Source organism: Panthera uncia, unplaced genomic scaffold (assembly GCF_023721935.1).
Source record: "Panthera uncia isolate 11264 unplaced genomic scaffold, Puncia_PCG_1.0 HiC_scaffold_2344, whole genome shotgun sequence".
NCBI lineage: Eukaryota > Metazoa > Chordata > Mammalia > Carnivora > Felidae > Panthera > Panthera uncia.
The window spans coordinates 1-12130 of NW_026059069.1; the positions used below are offsets into that span (position 1 = coordinate 1).

General features: G+C 57.3%; 1 protein-coding gene across 1 annotated transcript; it reads left to right on the forward strand.

The window, feature by feature from the left end:
- Window positions 1-6: 6 nt before the first annotated feature.
- LOC125917743 (sphingomyelin phosphodiesterase 4-like) lies at window positions 7-12124 on the forward strand (the record flags this gene model as incomplete). The annotated part of the gene is made up of 10 exons (XM_049623860.1): window positions 7-129; window positions 1682-1753; window positions 5006-5092; window positions 7652-7797; window positions 8597-8687; window positions 9313-9413; window positions 10010-10173; window positions 10670-10875; window positions 11470-11703; window positions 11926-12124. Coding segments are annotated over exons 1-10 (1423 nt in total), but the record flags the coding sequence as incomplete, so codon positions are not given.
- Between the last annotated feature and the right edge of the window lie 6 nt (window positions 12125-12130).

The following is a 12130-nucleotide window of genomic DNA, read 5'->3' on the forward strand; positions in this document are numbered from 1 at the left end:
CCAACCATGCCCTTCGCTTCTTATGGCCTCCACCACACCAGCCTCCTAAAGCGACACATCTCTCATCAGACATCTGTGAATGCAGACCCTGCCTCCCATGAGATCTGGAGGTCAGAAACTCTGCTTCAGGTGAGCGCGAGGAGGCTCTTCTCATCTTCTGTTTCAAAATAAACTGCCTGGCCACCTTCCACCCCCAGGGGCAGAGGCCTAAAGACTGTCCTCAGCCTGAAAGTGGTTCTGAATTGTTGGTGTTCTCCTGCTGTGGCGTGTGGGAAATCAGACTAGAAGAAACGTGCCCATGTGTCTAACCTGTATGTCATTGGCAGTATTTTTCATCCCAGCGTCCCCTTTCCAAAGACTTTTGTCTTTCTCATGGTAATATGAGCGCTGCTCAGTTTCCATTGGATCCGTGTAAAAGCTTTCCCCGCCTTCGACATTTTCAACCTGTTCCCACGTTGCTGGAGATGTTTCCTGTGATCACCATCATTTGGATATTAAACCCCTGCCCCAGTAGCGTTTTTGTTGTTGTTGTTTGGTTTTGTTTGTTTGTTTTATTTTAGGGAGAGAGCGCATGCACACGAGCAGGGGAAAGGGGCAGAGGGGGCGCAAGAGAGAATCTTAAGCAGGCCCCGTTCTCAGCGCAGAGCCTGACACAGGGCTTGATCTCATGATTCGTGAGATCATGACCTGAGCCGAAATCAAGAGTCCAATGCTTAACCAACTGAGCCACACAGGTGCCCCAAAGGTCAATAATGTTCTGTCATGTGGATATTCCCCTTTTTGTGTTTCTGTTCATCTATGGATGGCCACTTGGGTTGTTAGCACATTTTAGCTATGGTGAATAGCTGTTTCTACATGGATGTACAAATATCTCTTGGAGACTCTGATTTCGGTTCTTTGGGGTATATATCCTGAAGGGGAATTGCTGGGTCATATGATAGTTCTATTTAATACTTTAAGGAGCCGCCATACCATTTTCCACAGTGGCTGTACCATTTTATATTCCTGTCAGCGGTGCACGACCTTACCAAGGCCCATCATTTTCTGTCTTTTAGTATAGCCATCCTCATGGATGTGAGGTGGTGTCTCCCTGTGGTTTTGATTTGCACCTCCCTCATGGTTGATGATTTGAGTATCTATTCATGTCCTTATCGGCCATTGGTACGTCTTTGGCGAAATGTCTATTCAAGTCCTTTGCCCATTTTTTAATTGAGTGGCTTTATTTTTTTGTGGTTGAGTTTTAGGAGTTGTCTTTATATTCCGGGTATCCATTGTTTATCACATACACGATTTGGAAATACTTTCCCCCATCCTGTGGGTGACCTTTTTCTGTGGATAATGTCTTCTGACGTGCAAAATATTTTTGAATTTTCATGAAGTCCAATTTGTCTGGTTTCTTTTGTTGCCTGTGCTTTTAGAGCTAGAAATCATAGCCCAGTCCAGTGTCCTGAAGCTTTCTGCCCACAGTTTTTGCTAAGAGTTTTAAGTCTTAGCTCTTACATGTATGCCTTTCATCCGTTCTGAGTTATTTATTATTCGTGGTGTGAAGTAAAGGTCCAGCTTTATTCTTTTGCGTGTAGATATCCAGTTTTCCCAACACCGTTGGTTGAAAAGAACTGCCCTTGGAATGGCTGTGATACCTTAGATGGAAACCATTTGACCATCCAGTGCTCTCTTGCAGGTTTTTGTTGAAATGTGGCTTCATCATTATTCCTTGGAGATGTACCAAAAAATGCAGTCCCCTCACGCCAAGGTAGGTTCCACACTTTTTCATCCCCTCTGCTCTGGCCGTGGTGTGCCTGGTCCACCTGCTGCTTCTTGTCCTTGATCTCAGCTCGTTGTCAAGGGCTGGATGGTGGGAAGCAGAAACTCACCATCACCCCTTACTCTGATGCCGGACGGCAGGTGGGTTTCATTCTGTGGTGGGCTTGCACCCTGCGGGCTGGAGGCCTGTCCTCTCTGGGGTCCTCCCCATGCTACTTCCAGAGCCCCCTCCCTGGCAGCCGGAATGGCTGAGGTTGTGGTGCTCGTGCTCTGGGGCCAGGAGAGCTGCGGATGCCTCTGGGAGTCACATCCGGGCCTGTTCCCTCTGCTGTCACAGCGTGTCCTGCTTTCCTGCTGAGGTGGCACCCGGCCGACTTCGCTCACCTTGGTGCCCATACTGCCTTCCACCTCCTCCAGAGCATTGGCAGGCAGCCCTTTCTGCAGTGGGTGGGAGCTGATGCCTCCCTGCATGCAGCCTGGCCTGTCTCCTCCTCTTCTTCCCTTCTCTTCCCTCACAGGGCAGCATGCTCATTTGCAGAGGCGTGGAGGCAGCTGTGTCCCTGGGACGTTCCCAGGGCCGGCAGCCTACTGGACTCGTCAGAGTACAACAGCTCTGTTCGCCTCTTATTAGGCAGGGTGGGCACCTAGGTTCACGCTCCATGAAACAGCCTGAAACGTGTGAACTGGGGCCTGTAACCAACTGTGTGATCTGTGGCTTCTGTGCACTTCTGTGTTTGCTCCTCAGACTTTGCTTTTGTCAACGCCAGACAGAATTCTTGAGAGATTCCTTACGAATTAACACTCTATAGGCTAAAATTCACGAGAGTGGCCTGTGACCTTCCCTCTGTGATTCCAGCAAGTGGTGGTGGTTCTGCAAAGTGTTGGCAACCAGTTCTGCTTCCCTGCTGCCCTTCTGAGTACCCATTTGGGGAGCAGCCCCCAACCACTGCTCTCTTAAAGTGCAGAGTGACCCAAATCTCTCCTTGACATCACAGGGAACAGAGGGAAAGCCAGAACTCTGTCTTGGGCCTCTCGCGTTACTAAGTGCTTGCACTGCCATTGCTGCTTCCACAGTGGACTGGCTGCATGTTCCTGGCTGGTGCACGGGGGTCAGGGGCCAGGCTTCCCCCTAGGGCCCTGGGGGCTCACTCAGCCCCTGTGCATGTGGCTTTTGCAGAGGCAGGGGCTGCTTTGCTGCATTGCCTTCCCATCTGCTCGGTCTGTCTTCTGAGCCAGTGGGAGCACATTCACTGTCATTTTTAGCAGATCTGCCAGTCACAGAGGTCCTCTAGGTTGTCTCCTGTGAGGATCCCGAGCCCTATACGAGGGAGGAGGGTGGGCCGTCCCTGCCGGAGCAGGGGAGCCTTCCCCTTCTTCCTCACGTTTGCTTCCTCTTGGCCAGATCACAGGGCGGGGGAGAGCTGCTCAGAATGACTGGTAGTCAGGGGGCGACTGGGAAGCCCCCACCAGGTACCCATTGAGGTGTTTTGTTTTGTTTTGTTTTGTTTCCTATTTGTCTTTGCCTCCCATTGAGGCTGAAAGCAAAACCTAAGAAAACCTGGTGTGTGGGAAGGGGAGAAGGACAGCCATGGAGGTCTGCTTCACCTGAGGCTCCTTACCATTTGCCCAGGCCTGTGCTGTGCCGTTTGGAAATCCTAGCCTTGGGGTCAGTTTTCCTGATGTGAAAGATGCAGGAAACGCAGCTCTGAGAGGTCCCATGGTGCTTCCATGCCTAGCCTGGGTCCAGAGTGTATGCTCGCTCCTTACAGCCCGGGCCTCTGCTCTGCCTCAGCTTACTGGGCAGGGAGGGCTTCAGGAGAGTCAGATGGTCGGTAAAGACCGCATATTCCTGCAGGACACTGTGGGGCCTGCACTGTGTTCCTGCAGGCTGGGCAGACCCCCAACAGGGGAACCGTGTGCTCCCTGATTCCTCACTGAGAGCTGTCGCTGAGCCCGGGTCTGGCCCAGAGGAAGGCCATGAAGGGCAGACACCTCCTTGCTGTGCTGCTTCCTGCCCCTGCTCTGCGCGTCTGTGGCTGTGCCTGTCTCCTCAAGGTCTGGCACATGCGTTCTGACCTCTCCCGTGTGAAGCATGGTACGCGGTGGGAGGCATGGCCCTCCCAGGGCAGGATGTGTGCCAGGGCCGGCTCTGGGTTGTGCTTGGCTAAAGGGGACTGCTTTAGCAGGCCTTGTCGCTGCAGCGGGGCAGGGCAGAGGTGGGGTGGGGGTGGACAGCTTAAGCCAGCTCTGCTGTCATCCCCCATGGCCCAGGCTGTCCCAGCCTCAGGGTTCCAGCTGCCTCTGGGTGTGTGTGGCCATGACCAGATTCCTGGGGCCCGTCGGGACTGACGGAGGGCTCCGTGTGTCTGGAGTCGGGGAGTCCTGGTGAGGTACGAGAGGTGGGTCTCCCAGGATTCGAACCCATGAGTGTTCACGTTACCTTTAACGATTTCGGGAATGTGGGATGTGGAAGGTGTCAGGCCTGGTGAGCTAAACCTTGCTTGCCTCTGTGCCACCCTGGGAATCAGCCCCATTCAGGAGGGGTCGCTGATTGGATCTTTGACACCTAGGAACTGATCTCATCATATATCAGTTTGGTAAATTTCTTCTTGGGACAACACAGAGAAGTCCAATAAGTTACAAATTTTTCTTTCTTGAGCAAAGAGGTCTCCATCTGGAACTAGCTCCTCAAAAATTTCTCTTCTGAGCCTCAGGGCCTTCAGGGCCTCGGTGGCCATCAGTGTGTCCCAGCAAGACTCCTGGGATCCTGGTGGGCTCCAGTGTGCACACACTGCACACGGAGCATTCAGGGTTGGGGGAGGGCAGGACCCTCTGGAAGGAAAGTGAGTCAGGCTGACCTCAGGGAGCTGGAGAGAACTTCAGGCCCCAGAGACATGAAGGAGGCTGCCCAAGTGACCTTGAGGGTCTGTCTGTCCCTCTGCCTGGCAGGTGGAAGAGCACCCCTTGGGCCTGGCTCTAGTCTGCCCACCAGAAAGGGCTCCGTCTGGGCGGCTGAGAGGGTGGTGTCCCATTGGTCTGAGGCTGCTGGGCTGTGATTGTTTGGATTGTCACTGACGTGCTTTTGTTTTTGTTTTTGTTTTTTGTTTTCTCTCCTTACTTCTGGGCTCACTTTTGTCTTTCTCTCCCTGCTGTCCCCTCCCCGGTCTCTCCCCTCCTGTCCCCTGCCCTGTCCTCTGCCCTCCCTGCCTGTTCTTGGCTTCTCTGTTTTGTTGTCTCTCAGCTGGAGGTTCTGCACTACCGACTCAGTGTCTCCAGCGCCCTCCACAGCCCTGCCCAACCCAGCCTCCAGGCCCTCCACGCCTACCAAGTACTGGCCGCTCTCATATTGTTTTGTTTCACCCCTGCCCTGTGGTGTGAGCCATGGAGCGCATGGCAGTGCAGTGGTAAAGCGAGGGTCCGGCCGGGGACCAACTGGGGTGATTCAGGCCAATTCCAAGCAGAGTGAGGCCAGTGTGTGTTGGGGATGGTGGCAGGCATCCGTCTTTAGCCTGGCTCAGCCCTCAGCTTGGTAGACTAGCCCGGGTTTGGGGTGTGGGGCCACCAGATCTGCCTGGCCAAGCCCCAAGCCAGTTGGAATGTGGTAGGCTCTTGGGAGTTGGTGGCTTCTGTGCTTGGCCCTGGGTTGAGGGAGCGGAAACAGTGTGGCCTTCGCAGTGGCCTGACTCACCTGGCTTTGCGGGCCTGGTACCTAGGAACTGACTGAGCCCAGGGAAGCCCAAGGCTCATGGTGGCATGGTCTGTCAATCCCAAGCCTGTGTGAGGCCAAGGGGCAGGGAGGACGAGGGCTTCGTCCCCTAGCCTGGAGAGGCTGTTGGTCCTTGAGCATGCTGGGGTCTGGCCTCTTGTGGACTTTTGTGCTCCCACAGAGGTAGGCGAGAGCCAGAGAGGGCCTCACGGAGACTGGTCTGCTTTAGGCAGAGATGATCAGTGTGGACGGATTTGAAGTCTTGAGGTCGGTAGATGGAGTGCAGGACTACAGGCTGTTAGAGGGCAGATGGAGTCTGGTAGTTCATGGATTCATGAGATGAATGTCAGGAAGTTTGGGCAGAAAGCATGCATCTAGATCCCATGCCCGAGGCCAGGGTTCTGTCCAGTTCCCCCTCAGTGGGAGCACACCACATTTAACCTGATATTTGAGCACACGGTAAGAAATCACGTTTGCTGGGATGGGGTGGTGAGTGCACACAGGGTTCCCACTCAGAAGCAGCAGCCACAGGGAAGAGGGAAGAGAATGATCCAGAAGGGCCAGCAGGGGCGGGTTTAGCACAGAAATGGTACCACTCCAGCATGTGTTGGGGAAGGGCTCACTTGGCCAAGAGCAGCGTCCCTGGAGAAATGTGCACAGCAGGAGGGGTAAGAGCCCTCCCCCCACCCACCATGGGAAGGGTTGCTGAGCTGAGAAGGGCTGGGCCCAGTGAGAAATGCCACTGGCTTTGGGAAAGTGTCCCTAACGGCCATGCGGGTGGAGGAGGCCCACTTACAGCAGCGGTGGCTGGATTCCTGTGGGGATTTGGCTCTCGGGGGGGGGGGGGGGGGGGGGGGGGAGAAGAAAGGTTTGGCTTCTGTCCAGAGGGAAGATAGCCCAAGGAGCTTCCCGGTTCAGTGCAAATGCTCTGTCCTCCGCTAGGGAGATGGTGGGTGGGTCGGCGAGGGGCCAGGAATGAGAAAGGGGGAGGCTCCTGGGGGGAGTTACAGCCTGGCAACAGTGCCCTCTGATCCTCCGTTACTGTGAAAATATCTTACGTTTTTTTTTGTTGTTCAAATGATGCAAGTTCATCGCTTAAGCTTACAGATAAGCAGAAGAAAATCTCCTCCTGAAGCCCCGTAGCTTCCCCCGCAGTCATATCGAGTCGTGTGGTGTGTTGCCTAGGCCTGTGGAGACAGATCCATGGCAAGGAGAGCGGAGAAGGCAGTGCCGCGGGCAGTGGTGGGGCTGTGACTGGGTGCCCGGGCTGTGCCAGGAGGCACGGCTTGTGCCAGCCTCAACATTGCTCAGGATTTGGACTAGGCTGCCAAAAGCTCTATCGAGGTTGTGGAGGTCCCAGAGGCCTGGGGGGTGAGTGTGGGGAGAGGAGCGCGTCTGGGCACCCCAGAGCTGGGAGCCGGAGGCAGCGGATCCTGCCGGTGCCATCCTCTGCCACTCTGGAGACTCCATCCTGTATTCCGTCACAGAAGAGCCAGCAGACAGGCTTTCCTCTCGGGGCTGGGTCTTAAAGATCCTACCTGAATCTTGTGAATGAGAATTTCACCTGACAAGATAGAAAGCGCTCTTGTCTTGTGCTGACGGCAGGGCTGTTAGCAATGGAGGAAGGGCCACCCTGCGCCAAGCCCCCAGCTGGCTGTGTCCAGGACAGGAAGTGGATGGAAGGGTGAGGGTTACAGCAGGAGAAGGAATTTGGGAGTGTTTCTCCCTGAAAAGGGAAGCCATGGGCCCCAGCGAGCTGTCTTTATATACCTGGGAGGCAGGCAGGAGACCCTGAGTCCGGATCCAGGGTGGGATACTGGCCTGCCTCGCCCCCTGCTCCTCCTCTGGCTGGCCAGGAGTTGAGGGGGACCCCTGAGGACTTGGCCGGGCAGCAATGACCCGAGTCAACCACAGAGGGTAAAAGAAGGGGTTGGGAGCACACAGGGAAGCATTCAGGTCTGCTTTAGCAAAGCCGTCCCGCCCTGTCTTGCGTGCTCTTAGCAGGTCTCAGAGCTGGCATGCGAGGCCTATCTGCTGCGTGCCAGGCCCAGGGAGGGCCCTGTGGGTGGCCCACACATCCTGTCGGGGAGAAGTGGTCCTGGGCGGGACATACATGGCCAGGCCTGGGGGCCCCACCCTGGGACCAGTCTGGGTCCTGACACAGCTCCCCCTCAACCTCAGGAGTCGTTCACACCCACGGAGGAGCACGTGTTGGTGGTGCGCCTGCTGCTAAAGCATCTGCACGCCTTTTCCAACAGCCTGAAGCCTGAGCAGGTCTCTCCCTCCACCCACTCTCACGCCACCAGTCCCCTGGAGGAGTTCAAACGGTGGGTACAGGGCATGCACAGGGCTCCCGTGTCCCTGGCTGCCACTGCCTCCTACTGCACATACTCGTTGCCCACAGTAACCTATCCTTAGGGCATGGGGTCGGCCTGTGAGGCGTCTGCAGGGTGGGGCAGGTGGGAAATCACCTTGACCCCTCCGGGGTCTGTTTCCCGACCCCTCCTCTGGCTCCACAGGCGGGTGGGGGCTGCCTGGCTGCCACGGCCTTTCCTTCCAGGCCTGCCGTCTTCAGTAGAAAGAGCCAGGCTGGCCAGAAAGAGGCCCCATCTTGTTGCCCTGTCTTGTCCCCTCCCCAGTGTGGGCAGAGTGGAAGATCTACATTGACCGCACTCAGAATGCCCAGGAAAGCCGATGGGCTGGGAGTGCCTTCACTGCAAAGTGGCTCATTTGTCATGGGAGACTGAGCTCTATGCTGCACCCTCCCCCTCCTCTTCCTCTCTGCTCCGCCAGTCCTTCTGTCAAAAGGGCCAGGATGGTGGCCTGACTCCTAGGCCAACTGGGTCCAGCAGAGCAGGTGTGTGGTGACCCAAGCAGAGGTGTGTGGTGACCCAAGCAGAAGTGGTCACAGGAGCCATACTAGGTCAACCGCTTGTGTGCTGTGTGTCCTTGGGACATTCCCTAATCTCTCTGAACTTTGGTTTCTTTGTGAAAAATGGGGCCCAAAATAGGAGGCCTTACCTTCAGGGGTGCCCAGTGTTCACCCCGGCAGAGCTGGCCCTTGGAACCGGGAGCCACTTGGCTCACCTATGAGGGGACCCTCTCCTCACCTCCCCTCCCCTGCAGGGCCGCCGTCCCGAGGTTTGTCCAGCAGAAACTCTACCTTTTCCTGCAGCACTGCTTTGGCCACTGGCCCCTGGATGCGTCCTTCAGAGCCGTGAGTGTCAGCCCCATCTTGCTTTCTTTGTCTTTGCCCTCTGTGCTTGATGAGGGAGGTCCCGTGGGGCGGATGCCGGAAGGAATCAGCTATTGCCGCAGAGGGTCACATTGGTGGGTCACATTGTTCTGCTCATTTGAGTTTTCAGAGCCAACCCCCAGGTACAGAAAAGCTGTCTGCCCTGACCTGGAACCCAGTGGGTCCACGCTGGGTGGGTTCCCAGCCCCACTGAGCCGCACAGGCTCCCTCAGCTGGGGAAAGCACTCCTGTGTTCCACACGTTCCACACTCGCTTCCGAAGGGCTGGCACAAGGGTTAAAACTAATGTAACGTTGTGTGTCAGCTATCTGCAGATTAAAAAAATCATTTTAATTAAAGATGAAAAAAGAAACATCATAGGGGATGCGGAGTTCCCTCCTGCTCCCTCTCGGAGTGGCGGGTGGGAAGAGAACGTGGTAACGCCTCCAGGAGAACCGAAGCCCCACGGTTAGGATCACCCCCTCCTCACCTGAGCTGCCTGCCGGGAGCCGAGCTCCAGGCCACCCAAGGATCTGGACCAAAGCCCCAGCCCCACAGCCCAGCAGAATGCCAGCCTCCAGGCCCTCAGGGCACACGTGTCCCACCAGGTCCTGGAGATGTGGCTGAGCTACCTACAGCCCTGGAGGTATGCACCTGAGAAGCAGGCTCAGAGCAGCGACTGCCAGGCCCGGTGTGTGTCGGAGAGATGGTGAGCCCCGGCCCGTTGTCCTCCCTAGGGGGACCTGCTTCCAGGTGGGGCACAGGCCCCTCCCTCCTTGACTGTGCTTTGTTGTCTGGGCCCTGGGCTTGATCTCCCACAGAAACAGCTGGTGACTCCTCTGTGCTGTCCCCTTGCCGTTGACTGTCTCCCCTCAGATGTATGTTTGCACTCGCCCCCAAGCACCCCTCGACCCGTCTTTACTAGCGTTCTGCATAGCAGCCACCACCGCCTCCCCTCCCCCCCTCACGGCCAACCCCCCAGCCTCCGCCAGCGCCTCCTCTCCACGACTGCCTTCCTTGTGCTCCTTCTGGTGCCCAGGCCAGCCTCTGCTGCGGAGGCTTTGGCCCTCTCGGGAAGGGCCGCATCCTACAGAGGACTGTGCCGTCTATAGGAGGCCTAGGTCTTCCCTGCCTCCCTTGTGCCTCCTCCCTCGCCCCCACCCCTGGTCCCTCAGCCACGATGAGGTCGTGGCAGGGGAGAACCTGGAACCCAAGGAAGAGAGCGCTAGTGAGGCGGGGGCATAGACTGGTGTAGTCCTGCCTCCAGTGGGAGTTCTGGGCCCTGATGCACTGCCTGGTCCCCAGGGCACCCTTTGTGCAGGAGAATCTGCTGATGTACACCAAGCTTTTTGTGGGCTTCCTGAGCCGCGCGCTCCGCACCGACCTGGTCAGCCCCAAGAACGCGCTCATGGTATTCCGAGTGGCCAAAGTCTTTGCCCAGCCCAACCTGGCTGAAATGATCCAGAAAGGTAAGCCCTTAGCCAGAGGGAAGCAGCACTTAGAGAGGGACCCACGGACCCTGCATGTGCCTCATGGGCTCGGGGTGGGCTGGCAGAGGTGCCACGGGGACTCCTGGTACACGGTGGCGGGGTGGACGTCGGAGCCTAGCGGCATCCTGCCTTCCCTGTGGCACGCGTGCCGGGCAGGAGCTGCGGGGGTGCTGGGCGGGGGAAGCAGAGCTCAGAGCTGTGTCTCCCTGGTGACTCTTGGTGGCATCAGAAAGCAGTCTTGGCCCGTGTCGTGTCTTAGATGGCTTTATCGGGTGTTAGCTTCTCTGGTTTTCTTTTGTGCATGTCGGCCTTCCTGTTGAGACTGGTGGGGGCTCCAGGAACATTAGGAGTTGGGCCCCTGTGCCACTCGGTCCCTATCCCTCGGAAGCCTCAGCGGCACCCAGGAAGCCAGCCAGCGGCTGCTGGCTGTTTGGTGCCATGGAAGCTGAAGCCAGAGTCGGGTTCTGCTTTCCAGGGGAACAGCTGTTCCTGGAGCCAGAACTCGTCATCCCACACCGCCAGCACCGACTCTTCACAGCTCCCACTTTCACCGGCAGCTTCCTGTCCTCGTGGCCCCCAGCCGTCACAGACGCCTCCTTCAAGGTGAAGAGCCACGTTTACAGCCTGGAGGGCCAGGACTGCAAGTACACCCCAATGTTTGGGCCCGAGGTCCGGACGCTGGTGAGTTGGGGCTCCCCCAGGCCGCACGGCCGTCCCGAAGCCGTGGCAACAGCAGGGCCAGGGAGAGCACACGTGTTGTACGGAAGGAGGAAGGTTGGGTGTTGGTGGACGCTGCTGTACCTTGGCTTTTTTTCTTTTTTCAGTGCGGTCTACGTTTTTTCTGATGATAAAGGCAGCACTTGCTAGAAAGTTTTCACATTTAGAATATGGGCGTCTTGGGGGCACCTGGTGGCTCAGTGAGTTAAGTGTCTGACTTTGGTTCATTCAGGTCATGATCTCAGGGCTCCTGAGTTCGAGCCCCACATCGGGCTCTGTGCTGACAACTGGAGCCCGGAGCCTGCTTTGGATTCTGTGTCTCCCTCTCTCTCTGCCCCTTCCCTGCTCACAGTCTGCCTCTGTGTCTCTCCAAAGGAAATAAACACACACACACACACACACACACACAAATGTAGAATATGCACGTCTTAGTCTTGAAAGACCCTGGCCTCCTCCTGGCCTGCTGGGGGCCCCCAGGTCTGCCTGCCAGCCTGTTGGTGGCTGGGTGGCGTCCGGTGGCACCACCCGAGCTGGCTGACCTGCCCCCATGCCCCGCAGGTCTTGCGCCTGGCTCAGCTCATCACGCAGGCCAAGCAGACTGCCAAGTCCATCTCTGACCAGTGCGGGGAGAGCACGGCCGGCCGCCCCTTTCTGTCGTGGCTGGGCTTCTGCTCCACAGACACGAACGGCTCCTACTCAGCCAACGACCTGGACGAGATGGGGCAGGACAGTGTCCGCAAGACAGACGAGTACCTGGAGAAGGCCCTGGAGTACCTGTGCCAGATGTTCCGAGTACGAGCCGGGGGAGCTGTCCCCTTCCTGGCGTTCGGTCCCGTGGCCCTCATCCCCTGCCCAGCCCGTGGGAGATACAGCCCGTGCCCACAATGTCACGTCTGGGTCCCCTTGCTGTCGCCGTTAGAGGCCCAGGGGGGCCAGTCTCCTCCCTTCACCCCGAGAGTGAAGGCAGGTAGCAGGAAGCGGCACTGCCTCCTCACGGGGCTTCCTCCCTCACAGCTCAGCGAGGCTCAGCTCACCCAGCTCACGCTTGCCTTGGGGACAACTCAAGATGAGAATGGGAAGAAGCAGCTCCCAGACTGCGTCGTGGGGGAGGACGGGCTCATCCTCACGCCCCTGGGCCGGTACCAGGTAAGGGCCACACCCCGGAGGGCTCCGCTCTCCTGGCGGCGTGGCCGTGGCTCCCGCTGGCCGAGCCTCCGAG